The sequence below is a fragment of the Hypanus sabinus genome, chromosome 12, assembly GCF_030144855.1.
Source record: "Hypanus sabinus isolate sHypSab1 chromosome 12, sHypSab1.hap1, whole genome shotgun sequence".
NCBI classification, from domain to species: Eukaryota; Metazoa; Chordata; class Chondrichthyes; order Myliobatiformes; family Dasyatidae; genus Hypanus; species Hypanus sabinus.
The window spans coordinates 89,974,821-89,997,870 of record NC_082717.1 but is presented as its reverse complement, the minus strand read 5'-3'; the positions used below and the strand labels follow the sequence as shown (position 1 = coordinate 89,997,870).

At 40.7% G+C, this 23,050-nt stretch overlaps 1 protein-coding gene across 4 annotated transcripts in view; it reads right to left on the bottom strand.

The window, feature by feature from the left end:
- map4k3a (mitogen-activated protein kinase kinase kinase kinase 3a) overlaps positions 1-23,050 on the bottom strand; it is a 295,830-nt gene that overhangs the window by 42,320 nt on the left and 230,460 nt on the right. For all 4 annotated transcript variants that reach the window (XM_059986423.1, XM_059986424.1, XM_059986425.1 and 1 more), the window contains 3 exons: positions 14,705-14,876; positions 12,442-12,563; positions 11,258-11,299 (listed from right to left, as the gene is read on the bottom strand). In XM_059986423.1, coding sequence (XP_059842406.1) covers positions 11,258-11,299; positions 12,442-12,563; positions 14,705-14,876 — 336 coding nt within the window. The remainder of the gene's footprint in view (positions 1-11,257; positions 11,300-12,441; positions 12,564-14,704; positions 14,877-23,050) is intronic.

The window sequence follows — 23,050 nt, the reverse complement described above, 5'->3', positions numbered from 1 at the left end:
GTGAATACCGAAGAAAAGAAATAGTTCAAAATCTCCCCCCATCTCTTTCAGCTCCACACATAGCTGTCCACTCTGATTCTCTAAGGGACCAATTTTATCCCTCGCTATCCTTTTGCTATTAATATAACCGTAGAAACCTTTTGGATTTATTTTCACCTTACTTGCCAAAGCAACCTTGTATCTTCTTTTAGCTTATCTAATTTCTTTCTTAAGATTCTTCTTAAATTCTTTATATTCCTCGAGCACCTCATTTACTCTATGCTGCCTATATTTATTGTAGATATCTCTCTTTTTCCTAACCAAGTTTCCAATATCCCTTGAAAACCATGGTTCTCTCAAACTTCTAATCTTTCCTTTCAACCTAACAGGAACATAAAGATTCTGTACCCTCAAAATTTCACCTTTAAATGATCGCCATTTCTCTATTACTTCCTTCCCATAAAACAAATTGTCCCAATCCACTCCTTCTAAATCCTTTTGTATCTCCTCAAAGTTAGCCTTTCTCCAATCAAAAATCTTAACCTTGGGTCCAGTCCTATCCTTCTCCATAATTATATTGAAACTAATGGTATTGTGATCACTGGACCCGAAGTGCTCCCCAACACATACCTCCGTCACCTGACCTATTTCATTCCCTAACAGAAGATCCAACACTGCCCCTTCTCTAGTCGGTACCTCTATGTACTGCTGCAAAAAACTATCCTGCACACATTTTACAAACTCCAAACCATCCATCCCTTTTACAGTATGGGCTTCCCAGTCTGTGTGTGGAAAATTAAAATCTCCCACAATCACAACCCTGTGCTTATGACAAATATCTGCTATCTCCTTGCAAATTTGCTCCTCCAATTCTCGCTCCCCATTAGGTGGTCTATAATACACCCCTATAAGTGTAACTACACCTTTCCCATTCCTCAATTCCACCCAAATAGCCTCCCTAATCTATCCTGCCAGAGCACTGCTGTAATACTTTCTCTGACAAGCAACGCAATACCTCCCCCTCTTGTCCCTCTGATTCTATCACACCTGAAGCAACGAAATCCAGGAATATTTAGTTGCCAATCACACCCCTCCTGCAACCATGTTTCACTAATAGCTACAACATCATATTTCCAGCTATCAATCCATGCTCTAAGCTCATTCACCTTTCTTACAATGCTCCTAGCATTAAAATAAATGCATTTAAGAAATTCTCCACCTCCTCCTCTCTGTTTATCTCTAACAGTACAAAGAACTTTACTGTCTTCTTTTTCTTCCTTCTCCCATACATCTGTTCCTGCACTCTGGTTCTGTTCCCCTCCCCCCCTCGCATCTAGTTTAAATCCACTGGAGCCTCTCTAGCAAACCTACCTGCAAGAATATTTGTCCCCCTCCAGTTCAGATGTAAACCGTCCCACCGGAACAGGTCCCATCTTCCCTGGAAAACTGCCCAATTATCTATAAATCTGAAGCCCTCCTTCTTGCACCATGTCTTCAGCCACGTGTCGACCTGCACTATCTTACTATTTCTAAACTCACCTGCACGTGGCACTGGTAGCAATCCTGAGATTGCTATCCTTGAGGTCTTGTCCTTTAACTTGGCACCTAACTCCCTAAACTCACCTTTCAGGACCTCCTCACTCTTCCTACCCATGTCATTGGTCCCTACATGGACCACAACCACAAATGAGTGTGGTTTTGGAGTGAGGCTGCCACCATATGCCACTCCATTATCATCTTACATAATCAGAATCCAAATATATATACACACAGTACTGTGGAAAAGTCTTGGGCACCCTAGATTTTATAATATAAATTATATTTAAAATGTTTATTTTTTTTATCTTCAGTATTAGTGTCAGTAGAAAAGTACAAATTTTAGAATTCCAAATACTCATTTTCCAAAAAATTAAATCATACAGAATTTGTTCGTATTTCATTAAAGTAAGTAACATATTAAGTAATGCACCACTTTTCAAATAAAAACTTGATTACTTTGTAGTTATATAGCCCAGTGCATGATTAAACAAAGATACAAAAAGGATGCTAATGATCAATGACATAATGAGCTGAATGAACTGAACAGATTAACTGAAACAGAAATGGGTGTAGAATGAGGGGCGACTTCATTGAAACCTATCGAATTGTGAAAGACCTTTGACAGGTGGATGTGGAGAAGATGTTTCATATGATGGGATAGTCTAAGACCAGAGGACATAAGCTCAGAATAGCAAAATGTCCCTTTAAAACAGAGATAAACAGGAATTTCTTTAGCCAGAGAGTGAATTTGTTGAATTCTTTGTCACAGGTATCTGTGAAAACCAGGTCTTTATGTATATTTAAGGCAGAGGTTGATAGATTCTTGATTGGTCAGGGCATGAAGGGATATGGGGAGAAGGCAGGAGATTGGGGCTGAGAGGAAAACTGTATCAGCCATGATGAAATGGCAAAGCAGACGATGGGCCAAATGGCCTAATTCTGCTCCTATATCTTATGGTATTATAAATGAAACTGGGTGAAGGACAACCAAACAGAAGGTGAGGATGTGGGAGATGTGACAGTTTAATCATCAATTCTTACACCTAGGCAAGAGTAAACATAGCAACAAGACATTAAGTCATCATCCTGCATCAACAAGGTCTCCCCCAAGCAGAAATTTCGTGGCAGACAGGAATTTCAAGATGTGCTGTACAAGTTCTGAAGAAACACAAAGAAACTGGCAAGGTTGAGAACCAGAAATGTAGTGTTTGGCTACAGAAACTGAGTGCAGCAGGTGGGAGATATCAAACTGACGTCTGTTCTAAATCAAAAGTAGTCCAACACTGCTCTATTCTCTGAACTAACAGAAACCACTGGAAGCCATGTATACCTCTCTATAGTCTGGGGAATTCTTGTAAGAAGTTGTTTCCATGGAAGAATTGCTGATAAAAATCTTTTCATCCAAAGTGGAAGCAAAGCCTAGAGATTCACCTATGCACAAAAACACAATGACTGGGGTGCCTAACAATGGTAGCAAGTACTTCGGATTGACAAGTCAAATTTTGAAATTTTTGGCTCAAGTAGGAGGCCATTTCTTGATGCTGTTCCTAAAGCTGTTCCTAAAACATTGAAGGTGACTCTTCAGACTGCTGTACCTCCTCCTTGGTGGTAGTAATAAGACCTGGAGAGCACTACGTGGATGAGAGTCTGTAGCCAACAATGAAGCATGGAGGAGGTTCCCTGCAAGTTGGTGCTGCATTTCTGCAAATGGAGTTGGTGATCTGGCCAAGATCCGCGGAATCCTCAATGCCATGCAGATTCCCATTCATCACGCAATACCATCAGGGAGGTGTCTGATTGGTTTCAACCTCATTCTGAAGCAGGACAATGACTCTAAATACATGGACAGGAATATCTAAGGAACTATCTTTAGTGAAAATAAACAAGGAGTTCTGCCATAGATGGCATGGCCTCCACAGATCTCAACATCATCGAGGCTGTTTGGGATTACCTGCAGACACAGAAGCAGCAAGTGAGAAAGCCAAAATCTGCAGCAGAACTGTGGCAAGTTGTCCAAGGTGCTTGGGGCAACCTACGAGCTGAATTTTTTGATATTTATAAACTTCTCTTCTCATTATTTTTGAAAACATCTTCACTTTACAGAATTTTATTTACATGTGCCTAAAACCTTTTCACTGTACTGTGTATATGTACGTATGGGTACGTATGTATGTGTGTAAATTAAATTAGAGCAAGAAGAGACAAATATATCGAGGAAGTACTCATGGGTTCATTGTCAATTCAGAAATCTGACAGTGGAAGGCAAGAAGCTGTTCCTAAAACATTGAAGGTGACTCTTCAGACTGCTGTACCTCCTCCTTGGTGGTAGTAATAAGACGGCATGTTCTGTGTGGTGGGGTCCTTATTGATGGATGCAGCCACTCTGAGGCATCAACTTTTGAAAATGTCCTCAGTGCTAGGGAGGCTATAGACCAAAATTTCTTAAAAATTAACTATTGCAATAAAAAAGGACAATGAGATAGTGCTCATGGACCATACAGAAATCTGATGACAGGGGGGAAGAAGCTGCTCCTAAATAATTGAGTATGTCTCTTCTTCCAATATCTACCAAGGAAATTTTCAAGGACTTCTAGTTTCCATTCTAATTATTTTATTTGTGCTATAGAAACATATACTCTTATGTACATACATGGTATTACTAAATTCAGTACTGAAATGAATTCACAATCCTTGTTGCAAGCAAATTCCAATGCCCTCAAAGCAAAATGACTGCTTAACATTTCCCTTGGGCTATAAGAACGGAAGGAACTCATTTTAATCTGATTCAGTAAAAAATTACAACTATTACTTTCTCACTTCAGGTCTAAGCTGCACCTTCTGTAGATTCTTACTTTTAAATTAGACATGGAGCCTAAAGAAGCTGTTTCCCATGTATAATATTTTGAACAACTTCATGACATCTCATTGACTTTATAAGGATTATTTTTATAAGTAAAAGCTCAAGATAACTAAAGTAAAAATACTACGCAATGGAAGCTGTACAAACCTGAGAAGTGAAATAAATACTTATGTCAATTTGCAAATGACTCATGTGCTTGTGAAAGTGTTTTGCTTTAACTCAAGAGCTGCGGTGCCAATCATGGTAGAGCGCGGCTGAAAAGGAGCATAATCAGCATCATACTTGAATGGGTTTGTTGTTCCAGGAATTCAACTCAACCTGCTTTTCTCCACAGCCTTTAATCAGGCTACCCCCTCCTTCAATGAAATCTGTACTAGTCAAAGTAAATTTATCAAAGTACACATATATTACCATAGACAACCCTGAGATTCATTTTCTTGTGGGCACACTAGATAAATCCATAATAGAATCAATGAAAGACCGCACCAACTTGGGCATTCTTCCAGTGTGCAAACCACAAGCAGTGCAAATACAAGAAAGAAAGAAATAATAATAGTAAATAAATCAGCAATAAATGTCGAGAACATGAGATGAAGACACCTTGAAAGTGAGTCCATAGGTTGTGGGAACATTTCCGTGATGGGGCAAGTGAAGTTATCCTCTCTGGTTCAACGGCCTCATGGCTGAGGGGTAATAACTACTTCCAAACCTGTTGATGAGTCCCATGCTGCCTGTACCCTCTTCCTGATGGCAGCAGCAAGAAAAAAGTATGGCATGGTTGATGGGGTGGGGGTGGGGGGTCCCTGTCAAAGGAATCTACTAGATTAAATCCCTGCAAGAAAATTTAAAGCATTCAGAATTTGTTAAAGCGGGCTTCCAATTAATAGCATGTAAGTCGTGGAAGTGTTAAATCTCAGGAAAAGCATTTTCAGAACACTGTTTTCTAGGCCACATCAAGTTCATGCTGGCTCCTTGTAGAGGAATCTATATGAGCCACTACCAGTTGCGACAGTAAATTATGTTGATCTACAGGGTTACAGGATGAATCCACTGAGTTCTTTGGTCTTAGGTTTCACCATAGTGGGACATTACAGTTAGACAACCTTTCAAAGTAAATTTATTATCAAAGTACATGACACACCATCATCTCATCACCCTGAGATTAATTTTCTTGTGGGCATTCACAGTAAATCCAAAGAACACAACAGAATCAATGAAAGACCAAACTCAACAATGTGCAAATACAAAAGGAAAATAAATAAGCAATAATTATCAAAAACATGAGATTGAATGCTTGAAAGTGAGTCCATAGTTTGTGGGAACAGTTCAGTAATGGAGCAATTGAAATTGAGCAAAGTTATTTCCTTTGGTTCAAGAGCCAGGTTGAGGCACACTAACTGTTCCTAACATAGTGGTGTGGGACCTGAGGCTCATGTACCTTCTTCCTGATGGCAGAAGCAAGAAGAGAGCGTGGCTTGGGTTATGGGGGTCCTTGATGATGGATGTTGCTTTCCTGCGTCAACACTCTGTGTAAATGTGCTCAATGGTGCGGAGGGATTTACTCGTGATGGACTGAGCCATATCTACTACTTTTTGTAGTGTTTTCTGTATAAGGGCACTGGTGTTTTCATACAGGCTATGATGCAGCCAGTCAATGTACTCTCCACAACACACCAACAGAAGCTTGTCAAAGTTTTAGATGTCACGCTAGATCTTTGCAAACTTTAAGGAAGTAGAAGCACTGCCATGCTTTCTTCATAACAGTACTTACACGCTAGGCCCAGGACAGATCATCTGAAATATAACACCAAGGATTTTAAAGTTAATTACCCTCTCCACCTCTGATCCCCTGATAATGACTGGCTCACGGAACTCCAGTTTCCTCCTCCTGAAGTCAATAATCAGCTCCTTGGTCTTGCTGACATTGAGTAAGAGGTTTTTTGTTGTGACACAAATCAGCCAGATTTTCAGTCTTCCTAGTACCTGCTGATTTGTCACCACCTTTGATTTGACCAATGACAGTGATGTCATCAGTGAACTTACGTGAAGCTGTGCTTAGCCTCAGTCGTAAGTATAAAGTGAGCAGAGCAGGGGGCTAAGCACACACACTTGTGGTTGACCTGCACTGATATAGAATGCAGAATGTGGAGTAGAAGCTGTTGCCTATTCAAACAGACTGGGGTCTGCAGGTGCGAAAGCCAAGGATGCAATTGCACAAGGTGGAATTGAGGCCTAATTCTTGGAGCTTATTGACTATTAATTTCTTCCATCCTCTCTCCTTTTCTAACCTTACCCCCCCCCCCCCCCCCCTGAATGCACTGCCCTCTACTCCCTCTGCGCGAATCCCAACCTCACCATCAAACCTGCAGAGAAATCGGGGTGCTGCGGTAGTGTGGCTGATTGCCTCCATCTTGCCGAGGCCAGGCGGCATCATTTACTGACCTTTTTAAAACAGACTCCTTTCAGGACCACTATCACCAACCTCATCAACTCTAGAATCTCCCATTCACAGACTTCATAGCTCCCTTACCCCGCACTGCCTTCCATCCAAGATCTACAAACCTGACACTCCAGGTAGGTCCTCGTTTCTGCCTGCTCCTGCCCCACTGAACTCAAGTCTGTATACCACACTCCATTTTATCTCCCTTGATTCAGTCCCTTCCCACCTACATCCACAACACTTCACACGCTCTCCATCTCCTCAACAACTTTCAACTCGCTGACCCTCACTATCTCACTTTCACTTTGGATATACAGACATTATACACTTCTACCCTCCATTAAGAAAGTCCTAAAGCTCTCCACTTCTTTCGTGACAGCAAACCAACAACCACCCACCTCCGTCTGGCGGAACTGGTCCTCACCTCAACAACTTTTCTTTCGATTCCTCTCACTTTCTCCAAACTTCAGATATAGCCATGGGCACCTGCACTGGTACCAACTATGACTGCCTTTTCATTGTCTATTCACCATTCCCCCTCCTCCATACAGGGCTCCAAACGTCCTTCCAAGTGGGCCAACACTTCACCTGCTGGGGTCATCTACTGTATCCAGTGCTCCCAATGTGGCCAACTGCTTTGATCAGCATCTCTGCTCAATCCTCAAAAACAGAATTTTCATTTTAATTCCTATCTCTATTCCCATTTCAACATGTCAGTCCACGGCCTCCTCTTCTGCCACAATGAGGAAGCTCTCACGTTGGAAGACCAACACCTCATATTCCACCTATGTAGCCGCCAACCTGATGGCATGAACATCGATTTCTCCAATGTGGTAATTTCCCCCTCCCCCTTTCCTCCTTTTCAATTCCTCACTGTGGCCTCTTTCCTCCTCCTCACCTAGCTTTCAACAACTCCTGGTACTCCTCCTCCTTCCCTTTCTCCCATGGTCCACTCTCCTCGCCTATCAGACTCCTTCTCCAGTCCTTTTCATTTTCCACCTGTTATGCCTGCAGGAGACCCAGGAAATGAGAGAGAGACATTTGGAATGTCCTGGCCCTCAGCGATACAAAGCCACGGAACAGGTCATTGTCTCTTGGAGACGGAATTGTGTATTGAGTACTGTGCTTCGTGGAAGCCCTCAGGCAACGTGGGCTGGTTGGGGGATGGCATCATTCCACCCTGAGTGACATCTGAGACCCCGTGAGTGGGGATAAAAGAGGGTCTGAGGAACGGCCCCTTCAGACGCACCAGAAGAAACACTAGAACTCCTGTAACAGCGTAATAGCGAAAGCCCACGTGCGTCCTTTTCCATTTGCCTCGGAATTGGTGGGCCTTTACTACGGAAGAACGGCTTTAGCTAACACAAAGGAGAAATCAGCCCCAAAGACTTTCGAAGGATTGAAATCATAAAAGGAATGGGCAAGTTTTAAACTCTCTCTCTTGACTCCAACCAAAGGCTGCAGCCTGCAGCTTGAATGAACTAAAGTGACTTTTATATTTCCATCGGACAATACATTAACCCCTAGACAACGATAGAGCTATTTCTTATTGAGTATTATTAACCCCGCGCTTTTAGATTTAGTATTGACGATGTATATTATCTGTATGTTTGCATTGATATTATTTTTGTGTATTTTTATCAATAAATACTGTTAAAAATAGTACCATCAGACTTCAACGGACCTCTCTATCTTTGCTGGTAAGTGACCCAGTTACGGGGTATGTAACTCACCTATATCATCTCCCAGCTTCTTACTTTATTCCCCTGCTCCCCACCCACCTGGCTTCACCTATCACTTTCTAGCTCTCCCCCCTTCCTTTCTGTTCCCAATGAAGGGTCTTGGCCCGAAACGGCAAATATTTACAGATGCTGCCTGACTTGTTGAGTTCCTCCAGTATTCTGTGTGTGTTGTTCTGGTATGAAATTCTGTTGCTGATTTTATCCCATGACCACAAGGAGGCGATGGGGAGCACTGCAACCAGGGAAAAATTTACCACTGGGATACAAGTTACTAGCCACGGAAAAACATTAAAAACAATGAGTGCTTATGAGTAGGGAAGAAAAAGAAAAACTTAATGTGGATCACATATGGTGACTTAAAACACGAATTTATTAAAATGATAGACACTGAAGCACACTGGTAAAACTAAAAAGGCTACAGCTAAATATTTCAACTGAAGTTATATTAGGCGATAGTGATATGTAGTCATGTGGAAAGTGCCCAGCAACACAATGATTCAGAAAGTATAGAGTTCAGGACACAGCTTAGCACATCACCGAAACCAGCCTCCCCTCCATGGCCTCTGTCTACACTTTGCTGCCTTGGTAAGACCCTAAATATTGCTTCTTCTTTCCCCCCACCCCCTGCCCTGCCATCAAGCAGAAGACACAGAAGCCTGAAGGCAGACACCAAAAGACTCAAACTCCGTTTCTATCCTGCAGTTATTAGACTAATTTATGATAAAATGAATTCTTGATCTCACCATCTACCTTGCACCTTATTGTCTGCCTGTGCTGCATTTTCCCTGGAACAGTAACACTTTCTTCTGCATTCTTTTTTTCTTGAACTACATCAGTTGTGATGAAATGATTCTATATGGATGGCATGCCAAACAAGATTTTCACTGTCCTTCAGTACATGCGACAATTATAAACCAATTCAATTCAATAGTTCTTCAATATCTGGAAAAGCACTTTAAGGCAGTGGTGGTTTGTGGTTAACCAACCAGTGCTTTCTGTCTGAGAGCACATTGCAGCAGAATTCTGAATTCCACATCGGGACTGAATTTAAATTCCATCAGTTCCCATGGTGGTGGTGGGGAAGCATTTGAATTTGTGCTCTCTGGATTGCTAACCATTCTTTATCTGAACTATAGCCTAATTTCTGACAGCAGGAACAGAAAGTAGTTTGATAGATGGGCATTATTTATTGTTTTGTTTCTAACAGTAAAGTGGACTACTCCTTTACAGTAAATGAACACATCCTGTGGGTTAATTTGCGTTAATCACTGGTTCTCAGATTGGCAACAACTCAGAATCACTGGCACCACCCCAGCATCATGAAGACCAACAGGAAATAAACAACTTCCTTTCTCTGTTTCCTTTACATTCATAAAATTTAATTTGTATCTCTCTAATGTTTAATAGATATAGAAAATTAATTAAGAGATAATTTTAAAACTATATTTGGAAAATTATTTCTACCAAAATGGCACATTTTCCTTTTAAAATGCTACTTCAAGCAATTGCAGAAGTTCTATATGAGATAGTGTTATCAAAATAACAGCCAGACTAATAACTCACATAGTATTTAGGCAAATGAGACAAATATATGGTTACATTAAATCAGGGGTCCCAACCTTCTTTATGCCATGGACCAATACCATTAAACAAGGTATCTATGGACACCAGGTTGTGAACCCCTGTTTCCCCAGCTGTGCCACTCCATTCGCTTAAATGTTTGCTTCAGCACTGAAATGCACTAAATGGGATGTGTGGTCAAAGGATTTCCACGCTGCATACAAGCAAACCTCTAAAAGAATTAGGTCAATGCTACAAACTACCTTACTGTGTTAAATACATCCAGCAATTCTCATTAGTGCTGAAAATGATTATAAATGCAGAATCTCCTTTTATCAGGTTTTAGTTGTTAGTGATTAGAAATATGAACATCTAATGTTTAAATTTTTAAAAGATCACCAATATTTTGTGCTCCCTTCCCTCTCTCACTTGGTCCACTCTCCTCTCCTTTCAGATTCCTCTTTCTTCGGCCCTTCTACTTATCATCTCCCAGCTTCTCACTTCACTCCCTCCACCGCCACCTATCTACCTTCTGCTTCACCCGACTTCACCAATAACTTTCTAGCTTGTACTCCTTTCCCCTCCACCACACCCCTTCTTATCCTGGTTTCCTCCCTTTCCTTTCCAGTGCTGATGAGGGTCTCAGCTCGAAACGTCAACTCTTTACTCTATTCCACAGGTGCTGCTTGACCTGCTGAGTTCCTCCAGCACTCTGTGTGTATTACTCTCAATCTTTCTACATCTGATTGACATTCACCCACTCTAATTTACGATGTTTGTATTCTTTAACTTCAGTTCTTCAATGTGACAAGGAATAGAAAGTTGCTTTGTCTGGATAACCCCATAAAAATATGCAACCAAAGGCAAACATCATTAAGTCCCCTGCTGCATAAAATTATGCCCCTTTCAGCCTCAAGAATCCTAATTACAGCATTTGATAATTTTGCAATGGGCAGAGAAAAATCTCTGGCAAGTTAAATGTAAAGTGTTTGCTTGGTCAAAATAAACTCAACTCTGGTGCTCTTTCAGCAGTTTCAACTTGTAATGAGAGACGGACCAAATCTAGATCAATTTAACAAGCCTTTCAAGCATCCAGAGCCTATTCTTTCTATCATGCTTCTACCAGTGGACACTCACATGCACTTTTGGCGTTGGAGGAAGACCATTACTGATAGGTTTCTGTAAAGAAAAAAAATAAGCACAAATCAGAACAAAGAGCCACTTCCTGACAGTATGATCACACTAATCTATATTACAAAAGGGCAAGAAACTTCATATATTGCTTTTTATTGCCCTACGCAGATGGATGGGCAACATATTACTGATGTCTGAATGCAGCTGCATCTGACTTCCAATCCACTTCAGTACTCTGCATAATGGTATTAAAGACTAGATAAATAATGCATATTTTGGGAGCTTAGGAAGTCCCTAAATACGGATCAAATGTCACAACTGAGATTTATTTGTGAAGCTTTGGAATAGCTCAACAAAAGATGAGGGAAATAATAAAAAACTAAAACCAAAGAACTACTCAACATTGATTCAGACATGACTGTTCATATCCGATGATCAACTAAATTGGGAGAGCTGTTCCATCTTGTAGATTAGACAAGCAACAGTCCAACACTGAGTCAAACTCTGTAATTTACCTTCCAGCCAGCATCCCAGACTCTGCCCCATAATCCATATTATTAAACTTCTAGCCAGGATAATGCCAGCTTGCATGAGTCAAGTTAAGCCTTTAAAAAGCTTCATGTAGTAAAAGTCAGATCTCATAACCTCTCAATACTATTTATTCCATTTGTCACAGATACTTGTTAGTAGTTTTTCATTGTTCTTCTAAATTAGGCTCCCATTATCTTCACAAATTGCGGTTCATGAGAGCCAAAGGTCATGGGTATAAATCTCAGCCTTAACCAATCATTACTGAGCAAGTTGACATCCCAAGACCATTCCGTCACGTTTCACAACAGGAACATTTTGCAATAACTTGGTGTGGGAAACAACAGAATCTTTACCACATTGGAAGTAATGCACACTCTTCCTGAGCACGAGGGCAATCAAATGCAAATTCCGAAGGCAGAAACAAAAGTCGAAAAGAGAAATGGAGGAGGGAAAATTGCTATGTTGCTTTCAAGGAAATATCATAACACTGATCACTATGTAATGATGCCCTTTGGATAATGAACTTCATTCTCTCTCCATTAAAGAAACGTAAGGGTGTATTACAGATGTCATTGTGGTATTATTGTAACCACTGAAAAGGGAAAGCCCTCCCAGAACTGCACGTGACAAACTTTACAAAGCAGTAAAATACTCACAGGAAGGTCCTTCTTATCCTTCCTCGGAGGAAGCCCTGGTGGATAACTACTTCTGTTTTCATAATGCTGTTGAGGGCTGCTGTCCTTCTCCCCATTCACCTGCGTGGAGCTTACCCCATTTGCTGAATAGAGAAATACATGCATTCAATAAGCATCAACATCATATCAGAAATAGTGAAACATAAACATCAAAAAAATCTTCAATGATAGACCTGTGGCCAAAGTAGCAAAGGCACATTTTTGGACTATACAGATATTTATCATCCAGCTGAAAAATAATCTCTGACGGGTTTGCAGTTTACCGTAAGGAAGGTATACAGCTGTTGAAAGAACCCTGGGGAAAAACACTTGTGTTTCAACAGCCACACTTACTTTCATATGCAGGTGCCAAACCCAAGGATGCTGCAATTGGGGTAACGAGATCTGTGCCTTTTTATTTTTATAGCACACTTTTCCATCAGCAAAGTTTCATGGCCCAGAGTGAGCAGGCAGTCAGCTCATGGGCATCAGTTCAGTAGAACATGCAGCTAAACATTCTTGTTGCATGGTATACAAAGCAAACATGCAACAATTGCAAAGCAATACTCAGGTAAGATTTGCCAAAAGCTTCTGCATAATGTAAACTGATTAAAGAGCAAAGTGCAATGACTGGAAGCAGAAGTGGCAGTGTCCTGTTCCCAATGTCAATATCTTCAGAAGTGCACAAAGTGATAAGGAACTCAGCAGGCTAGGCAGCATCTATGGAGAGAGATGGACAGCCCATACTTTCTCCATAGATCCAGCCTGACCTGCTAACAACCTCCAGATGCCAGCATCTTTTGCATGGTCAATATCTTCATTGCAGTAATTTTTCCAAAACAGGTTGATATAAGCTTGTGCTCAACAAAATATGATAATCATAGTTAAAAGGATAAGAAAATTTAGATATATTATCTCTCAAAAATCCAGAACTTCAAGGGACTCTAATAAAAACTGAAGGACAGGGGCAAGTGGAAACCACCACTGTTTTGGTTTTAAATGTTAAAAAATGCATCTGCCTGGATTTATATTTATGGAACATGTCATAGAATCTTAAAAGATTGTCAGGACAATTTTCAAAATCATTTTTTTTCTGGGGCTTGGAACTCTAGTTCATTCTGATTTTCTGATACTGCAGTCCTCCACTCCTAAAGGCACTGACTTTTTGCCAGCATAAGGCTGGTTATGCACAAGTCGTCTTCTAATATCATCAGGTTCCATTCAGCTTTTATGACTTTGTAATATTTTGGTTCTCTAATTCGTCATATTCAAATTCCTTCATTGCCCCAACCTTCCATTTTTCCTGTAGACCCACTGAATCTACAGCATTCCTAGAAGGGTATAATCCTCCAAATAACTATGTATTTCACAATCCACCTCAACAATGAATGCACTTTCAAAGGTGCATCATGAAATCCCCTCCATCAATCTGCCTGCTCTATTCTCCTCTTACAGCTCCAGGAAGTTCAGCTCAAATTGTATTTGGATTTATCTGACTGCACTTCTCTATGTTCCTCTAACACAGGGATTCCCAACCTGGGGTCCGTGGACCACTTGTATTGGTCCATAGCATAAAAATGGTTGGGAACCCCTACTCTAATGGAAGACATTATCTAAATTGATGTGAATACAGCCATTATCTGCAAGTCTTGATTCTAAACACTAATAAATACTAGAGGCCAGAATATTCCGACCTAGATGTACCACTATAGTCTTGGATGAAACAGAGTCAAAGACCACTGTCATCGGATGAAGGGGAGCCCTGGACACCTGCCCAGCATAGACCTACAAAAGTCTGTAGCCCCAAGAGAGAAGAGAACATGCAACAAAATTTGGGCCACTGTTTTGCTAACAAATAGTAGAATATTTAAATGGTTCTCAATATAAAGTTCATAGAAGATATGATTTTGCATAATTAATATTGAATGGAGAAGCATGTTGAGAGTTATTTCAACATTACCAAATTACACGTCCTTTACTTATGCAAAAGGAAAAGGAACTTGATAAAATGGAAAGGATGACTGAAACTAGGCTCAAAGATACACATTTCAGCTGTATCTAGTTATGTTACATGAAGATGAAGAGCTGGCTTAATTCTCATTACTTTGCAGAGAGGTGGTAATTGGAAATGCCTTACTCTCACCAGCCCTATCATGTAAGTCTTCCAGCCACCTCTTGAATAGCTTAAAGGCTCCTGTATACTCCTCCGCATCACTCGAGCTCTCGTTATCCTTGTTGTCATTACCTAGGGCAGTGTTCCTGGTATAATTGCTGTTGGGAGGTAACCGGGGAGGGGGAGGTCTTGGGGGCACTTGAGTGCTCGGCCGTGCAGGGCTGTCAAGTGGACATCTTTTGATTGTTCCTTGATTCTCTTCTTCAGTGTAACTGCTTTCCTGTGGTACGTAGATGGACTTTGGCTGAAAAGAATGAAACAAAACCATTTGAGTAAAGGAAGATCTTTACAACTGAAAACAACAGAAAATGTGCAGGTGCACAACAATACACAGAGATATCAAAGTGTACAAGTGCATTCAGAAAATACAACTGACATAACATTATCAATAGAAAATAGGATAAGGCTGACATACAGAGTCCAGCTTCAAATGTAATAAGATTTTCATTCATTCAAGGCGCTAATAGATTATTTGCCTATAGATTTATACCTCTCATAACTGTCTGACAGAGATAAGCAGAAAGCAACGTAAGAATGTTTGACAAATTAAAAAAAACAAGAACTTACAATTCACCTGTTTATCGCTACATGGAAATAATCATTTTGGTGGGCTGAAATTTTTTTAATTTTAATTTTGGTACTGAAATACCACTGGGGGCAGCATCGCTCATTTAATGACTAAATTCAAATAAAGGTAACAAAAGAAGTTGCAATTCCGACAATTAAGATATTTTTACGTCTCAACACTCCACAGTGTAACATACTGTGCAGCATCAGTGAAAACTTGCGTAAAATAAAATGACATCATTGGACATTAATCAGCAAGTTAATTGGATGTTTTCTTTTTAAAGTGTTCCCTGTCTCCCAGTCTGTGATTTTTACAAACTATCTCTGCTTTCAATTATTTTGGAATTGGAACATCAACTTCAAGTTGAATTAGACCTTTGTACATGATCCAGACAACTTCTCAAACTTCATTGTTCTAGATCTTGCTTCAACCACCCCTGCTTTAACTCAGCATCATATCCGATCTCAGCTTTCCTTTTCACCCAACTCAAAAGTCAGTTAGCCAACAAATACAACTTTCTGCTTTTAGAACCCTGCTCTCTTTTTCTGTCCTAGTGCTAGAAAAACTGTTTTTGGTTACTTTTACGACCAGCATCCCTTTCCTAAAATCATTATGACTTATTGATGCTCTCAATTATTCCATAAATACACTGAAATCATTACATTATGAAAATTAAATTAAACTTATCTATCAAGTCCAATCAATTATTACAGTTGCATTATTAACAGTTAACTGTTGCAAGCTCTGCTTTCCACCAAGCATAATCAAATGTGACACATTACTTTGGGCTACTGAAACTTGGATTTTAAAAAATAAAACCACACTGACACAAGAAAAGATTCCAACTTGGAGAAAGGTCAATTTTGATATCAGAAAACATCTGACAGGTGTTTTATGGGACAGGTTGTTTTCTAGCTAAGGAGAGCTTGGCAAATGGGAGACCTTCAGGGGACAAAATTCATATGTCCCCTCTCAGAATAAAAGGCAAGGACAGGTTTAAGGAACCTTGATTTTCGAGGGATACTGAGGCCCTAGTTAAAAAGAGGTGCATAGCAGGGATAGGCATCAAGGAGCAAACGAGGGCACAGAACAGGGGCACAGCAAGCGTGGTGGAATCTGTTCTGAGTTGGGGGCTGGCTCATCCATTGGTGCTGCCCTCTAGTGTTCGCACTGTGAACTGACAAGCTAGATTGCATTCATCCACAACTGACACAGCACAAGATGAGGAACAGCTGCGTAATTGTTCTGGCAGGAATGTGGCTCCAGCACAACATCCCATACATCATCAGTCTTCAAGCCAAGTCACTCAGGGACTTGTGCTAATTTTTTTATGACTGTATGTGCTATGGCAATTGTATTTGCTGTGTGAGACTCCATGTACTATGTTTAGCACTTTGGCCCTGGAGGAACGACTCAATTAAAAGTATACATGCATATGATTGAAGGAGAAACCCAAGGGCTTCTACAGATATATTACAAGCAGAAGGGAAAAAATGGCCAAACTTGGCCCTCTTGAAGATCAGTGTGGTTATCTATGCATGGAGCAGAAAGAGATGGGGAGATCTTAAATGGATATTTTGCATCTGTATTTACTCAGTAGATGGACAGAATATATGGAATAGAGGGAAAACAGCAGCCAGGTCATGGACCATATATAGATCACAGAGAAGAGGGTATTTTCTGTTTTCACACAAATTAGGGTGGATAAATCTTCAGTGTCAGACAATGTGTCCCCTCAGACCTTGTGGGGGGTTAATGCAGAAATTTCAGGGGTGCAACAGAGGTATTTAAAGTGACCTTAGCCATGGGTGGGGTGCCAGAGGACTAAGGATAGCTAATGTTTTTCCATGGTTTAAGAATGCTTAAGAATAAGCAGGGAAGTTATATAGGCTGACGAGCGCGGCATCAGTAATGGGTAAGTTATTGGAAGGTATTTTCAGGGACCAGATACTTAAGTATTTGGATAGACAGGGACTGATTAGGGATAGTCAACATGGCTTTGTATGTAGTGGATCATGTCTAACCAATCTTAGAGAGCTTTTTTCGGAAGTTGTCAGGAAAGTTGTTAAAGGAAAGTCAGGAGATTTTGTCTGCATGAACTTTAGCAAGGCCTTTGACAAGGTCTTGCATGGGAGATTGCTCGAGAAGTTTCAGTCACCAGGCATTCAGGATGAGATAATAAACTGGATTCAATATTAGCTTTGCAGGAGATTGGTAGTAGAAGGTTACTTCTTACAGCAAACAACATTATGAAGGACCCCACACACCCCTCATAAAAACTCTTCTCCCTCCTACTGTCTGGGAAAAGGCACCAAAGTATCCAGGCTCTCATGACCAGACTATGTAACAGTTTCTTCTCCCAAGCTATCAGACTCCTCAATACCCAGAGCCTGGGCTGACACCTTACTGCCTTATTGTCCTGTTTATTATTTATTGTAATGCCTGCACTGTTTTGCGTACTTTATGCAGTCCTGGGTAGGTCTGTAGTCTAGTGTAGTCGTATTTTTTTCTCTCTGTGTTGTTTTTTACGTAGTTCAGTCCAGTTTTTGTACTGTGTCATGTAACACCATGGTCCTGAAAAACATTCTCATTTTTACTGTGTACTGTGCATAGCCGTTATGGTCGATATGACAATAAAAGTGACTTGACTTGACTGGAGGTCTGAAACTAGTGGTGTGCCACTTGATGTCTGTCATCTAAATCAATGACCTAGATGATCATGTAATAAACTGTATCAGATTTGTGTGTGACACCAAGACTGGGGTTGTTCAGCAAGGAAGGCTACCAAAGCTTGCAGGGGATCTGGACCAGGTGGAAAAATGGGCTAAAAATAGTGGATGGAACTTAATGCCCATGTGTGAGGTGTTGCACTTTGGGAGGTCAAACCAGGGTAAGACTTACACAGTGAATGGCAGGCACTGAGGTGTGTAGTAGAGGAATACAGATTTCTAATTCCTTGAAAGTGGCATCACAGGTAGATGGGCTCATAAAGAGAGTTTTTGGCACAATGGCCTTCATAAATTAAAACAGTGAGTACAAGAATTGTCTAAGATGTTGGTGAGACCTAATTAGGAGTATTGTGTGCAGTTTTGATCACCTATCTACAGGGAAAATATCAATATCTTACAGAGTGAATAGAAAAATTTTCATGGATATTTCTGGGGTCTTGAGGGCATCAGTTTAGTGAAAGGTTTGGACTTCATTTCCTGGAGCATAGGAGAATGAGAGGAGATTTGTTATAAAACCATGAAGGGTACAGATAAGATAAATGTAAGCAGGCTTTTTCACTGAGGTTGTATGTGATGAGAACTAGAGGTCATGAGTAAAGGGTGAAAGGTGAAATATTTAAGAGGAAGATGAGGTGGTGTAAATGTGGATTGAACTGCCAGAGGAAGTGGTGAATGTGGATTTGATAACATTGAAGAGAAATTTAGTTAAGTATATGGATGGAAGGGTTAGGAAGGGATATCTATGATCCAGGTGTTGGTCAATGGGACTAGGGAAAATATTAGTTCAGCACAGACTAGGTGGGCAAAGGACCTGTTTCTGTGCTGCAGTGCTCTGTCTCTAAAATAGGAACAGTGCAGACCATCATTAAATGTCATCACAAATGATCACTGCCATGCCTCATCTTTTATAGCCCTCAATCCCACAATCTTATAACAATGCATCTCCCCCCTCTTCAACCACCTCTCATGATTTAACCTCTACAATCCTCTGAGGCAGAGAATTCCAGAGCTTCACCACCTTCTTGACGAGTTCCTACACAACTCAATTTAAATCAGTGACGCTATACATTGTAACAATGTCCCTTGTTCAAGATTCTCCCTTTAGAAGAAACAACTCTATATCAATCCTATCATGCTCCCTTGTGATATTATCTACTGTATATAAGTTTCAATAAGATCACCAATATCATCCTCCCTTCCCCAACCAAATAACATTGATTGAACATCTTTTGCCACTCTTTCCAGAAATTAGACCAGTGAATTTCTTTTCTGCCTCCAATGACAGCAATTTCTTTCTTAAATACAGAAACAAAATTTGCACACAAGACTCCAGGTGTGACGTCATTAGTACCCTGTACCATTTTTACTGTTACTCACCTCTAACAGCTGTGAAATAAAGGCTAATATGCTATTTGCCTTCTAATTTTTTGTGATCAGTGACAAGACCAAGATCCCTCTCCTTTCCTCGCATGCAATCTTTCTCAATTTACATAATACTCTGCACTCAGATTCCTCTTGCCAAAGTGCATGACCTTACATTCTCCTACATTAAACTTTAATTGCCAAATTTTTGTGCATTTATTGAACTATCTCTATCCGTTTGCAGAGTCCTAAAATCACCATCACAACATGCCTGTTTTCATGTTACTGGTAAATCTGGATATCTAATCTCTTTCCCATCCTCTAGGTCATTATGATGTTCATGCCATCTGGTTGGAGGCTACCCAGATGGAATATGAGGCATTGCTCCTCCAACCTCATTGTGACTGTAGAGGAGGCCAGAGATCAACATGTTGGAATGGGAATGGGTGGCCACCAGGAAAACCTGCCTTTTGTGGCACTGGAAACACTGGATACAGTAGATGACCCCAACAGACTCGCAGCTGGAGTGTCACCTCCCCTGCAAGGACTAATTGGGGAAAGGTGGTGAGGGAGGAGGTGTAGCACTTGTCCTGCTTGCAGGGATACGTACCAGGACTGCTAAGAACTAAAACTGATGTTTCACTAGTCACAACCTCCCAGCCTGAAAAAGACCTGTTTGTTCCAGCTCACAACCATCACACTTCCTCCAATACCATTAGCTCTAGACTTGTGCACCACGGGGATATTGACCTTATGCATGAAGCACAAGTTAGCTGGCAGTTGCAGTAAGTGTTTGGGAGGGCAAGTGGCATACTGACAGCTTGGCAAATGCCTCTAGCAATAGAAACACATCACATCTACTAGACTATTCTCCATTGACTTGGCTTGCTACATCCTTGAAAAACATTTGCAAATTTCTTAGACATAATTTACTCATCATAAAACCCCACTGATGATTTGATTACATTCAGCTTCTTTAAATAACTTGCTACTTTCATCAATTACAGACTCTCAACATTTTGTCAATTTTCAGATGTCAAGCTAATGGGCCTTTCACAGCCTGGTTTTTGCCCCCCCCCTCCCTTCTTGAACAAGGGAGTCACCTTTGTAGGTTTTGAATATGCTCCCACCTTCAATGAACTAAGCGAATTTTGAAAAACTTCACTCAATGGCTCCACAGGTGCAGATCACTGGCCCCGGGAATTTGTCTGCAATTAGACCTATTAGATTTCTCAATACTCAGTCTCTCGTGGCAGAGATTGTTACATGTTCACCCAAACTATCTGAAACTGGTCAGTTTCTTCAGGTCAAATATCTGGTCAAATATCTTTAGGATATTTGCATTGGTGTTCATCATGTAAAATATCAATTTAACAGCCACATTTCTGTGTTTCCAGGTATTAAGGGGTTCCACACGGAGAACAGTACAGCCCTTCAGCCCACAATGTTGTGCCTATCTTTTAACCTATTCCAAGATCAGGCTAATGCTTCCCTCACATATAGCTCTCCATTTTTCTATCATCCACATGCCTATTTAAAGAGTCTCTTAAATGTCCCTGATGTCTCTGCCTCTACCACCTCCCCCAGTAGCACATTCCACATACCCATCACTCCCTGTGTAAAAAAATCTACCTCTGACTTCCCCCTACACTTTCCTCCAAGCACTTTAAAGTCATGCCCTTTTGTAGAAGCGATTTCAATCCTGGGAAAAAGTGTCTGGCCATCCATCTTTCTATGCCTCTTATAATCTTGTATAATTACTCATCCATTGACTTATCCCTCAGCTTATTTAACCAATCCACTTCAGACTCTACCTACATACTCCTGCAACTGCCCTTACTTAAACTGTGGACATTGTTTATGAACCCTGGGTTTTCCCTTCAAATTCTATCACAATTCCCAACATATTCTGCCCTCTACTCCCTAAGGCATAGGTGTCAAACTCAAGGCCCGCGGGCCATATCCGGCCCGATGTACAATTATATCTGGCCCACGAGATCATTTTAGATAGATCTATTATTTTAATTATTAATGGCCCGGTGATATGAAGCCTATGATTGTAAGTGAATACCCATCATAAAAATAATGCTTGCTCAGCAGTCTTCTTCATAAAAAACGGAATTTGTGAAGTGAAACACTTTGTAGTTATAGCAGAGACTGAGACACATGAGAACAGGCTGCAAAAATGGAGGCAATGAAAGCTGCATTCGCACGCGCCCGACTGATCCGGCCTGCATGAAGCTGCATTTTGCCCAATCCGGCCCGTGACCTAAAATGAGTTTGACACCCCTGCCCTAAGGGATCTAATAACTTCCATTAATGCCAGCTCATTACACATGACTAAATCTAAAGTAGTCCATTTCCAGGTGGCCCTGCACTGTACAGGAAACAATCCCTGACACAATCCACAAGTCCCTTTTCCATCATACCTCTGCCAGTTTAAATAGTTCAATCAGTAAGCAGTTTCAATTTGCACAGTTACTGCACCTCCCTTCTGACATGTTTTGATACGTTCCTACTTGTGCTTTGGCCCATTGAGAAGCAACACCCTGAGGATCTATAGGAAACCCATACTTCTTTCCCTGCTGTTCATCGCTTCCACTCAAACAGGCTGTTGTCATTTTGTTGCTGTTGTTCTGTGAATATGGTGACCACTGGGAGTGTGGCGACACTTGTGGGCTGCCCTTGTACATCCTTAGGCTGTGTTGCATGTCACTGTACACATGATACTGAATTGGAATCTGAACATCACTATCCACTGTGCCAACTCCTCCTTCATTTGACATACTTCACCCCTTTTTGCCTATTGCTTTGAATTCTTGAATAACCTTCAATATTGGGTTCACAGTCCTGTTTGTCCTGTAACATCTGTTAATGCTATTTAATCAAAGTCATGTGCTGCTATTTCTGATTTTCAATTCATCTACCTTATTCCAAATCCTATGTGCACTCAGATTAAGGACGGAAGATTCTGACCATCTTTACTTCCTCAACACTGGGGATTTAGCCTGCCCAGCACAGAAGGCATCTTCAAAAAGCAATGCCTCAAAAAGATGGTATTAATCATTAAGGACCCCCACCATCCAGAAGATGTCCTCTTCTCATTGCCACCATCAGGGAGGGGTTCAGGAGTCTGATGACATATTTTAGGAACAGTTTCTTCCCCCACCATCAGATTTCTGAATGAACAATGAAGCAACCCACAAGCACCAAACCACTATTTTGGCTCCCTTTTTTCGCACACTTATTTAATGTTTTTAATCTACATTTCCTATTGTAATTTATAGTATTTTTATGTTTTGCACTGTACTGCCTCTGCAAAACAATATATTTCATGACATATATCAGTGACACTAAACCTTCTGCATACCTGTGCTTATATTGTCTGCCTCTTCTTGTCATCCTTTACTTTTCTTTTTCCCATTCACTATCCTGTAGCAATGCTCAATCTCTTTTTGGGTTATTAAAACCTCTGATGGTAGAACTCTCCTTCTGCACTATTAGTTTAAGGCCCATTTGATATCAGGATTTATTTCTTCTCGATGCAAAATAAGACCACTTCCAGGAATACCTAAACATATTTCCAAATGTGTATTCATCTCATTCAAGATACTCACAGAGCAATTTCCGGGACTTTGCCGGCAAAAGTATGAAGTTGGTAACCTCTGCATACACGTAGTGCAATCCAGGAGTCCTGACCTTAGTGCTAGTCCACAGTTTATCTCTTCCACTATACTCTTCATTCCTCAGCATTAATTT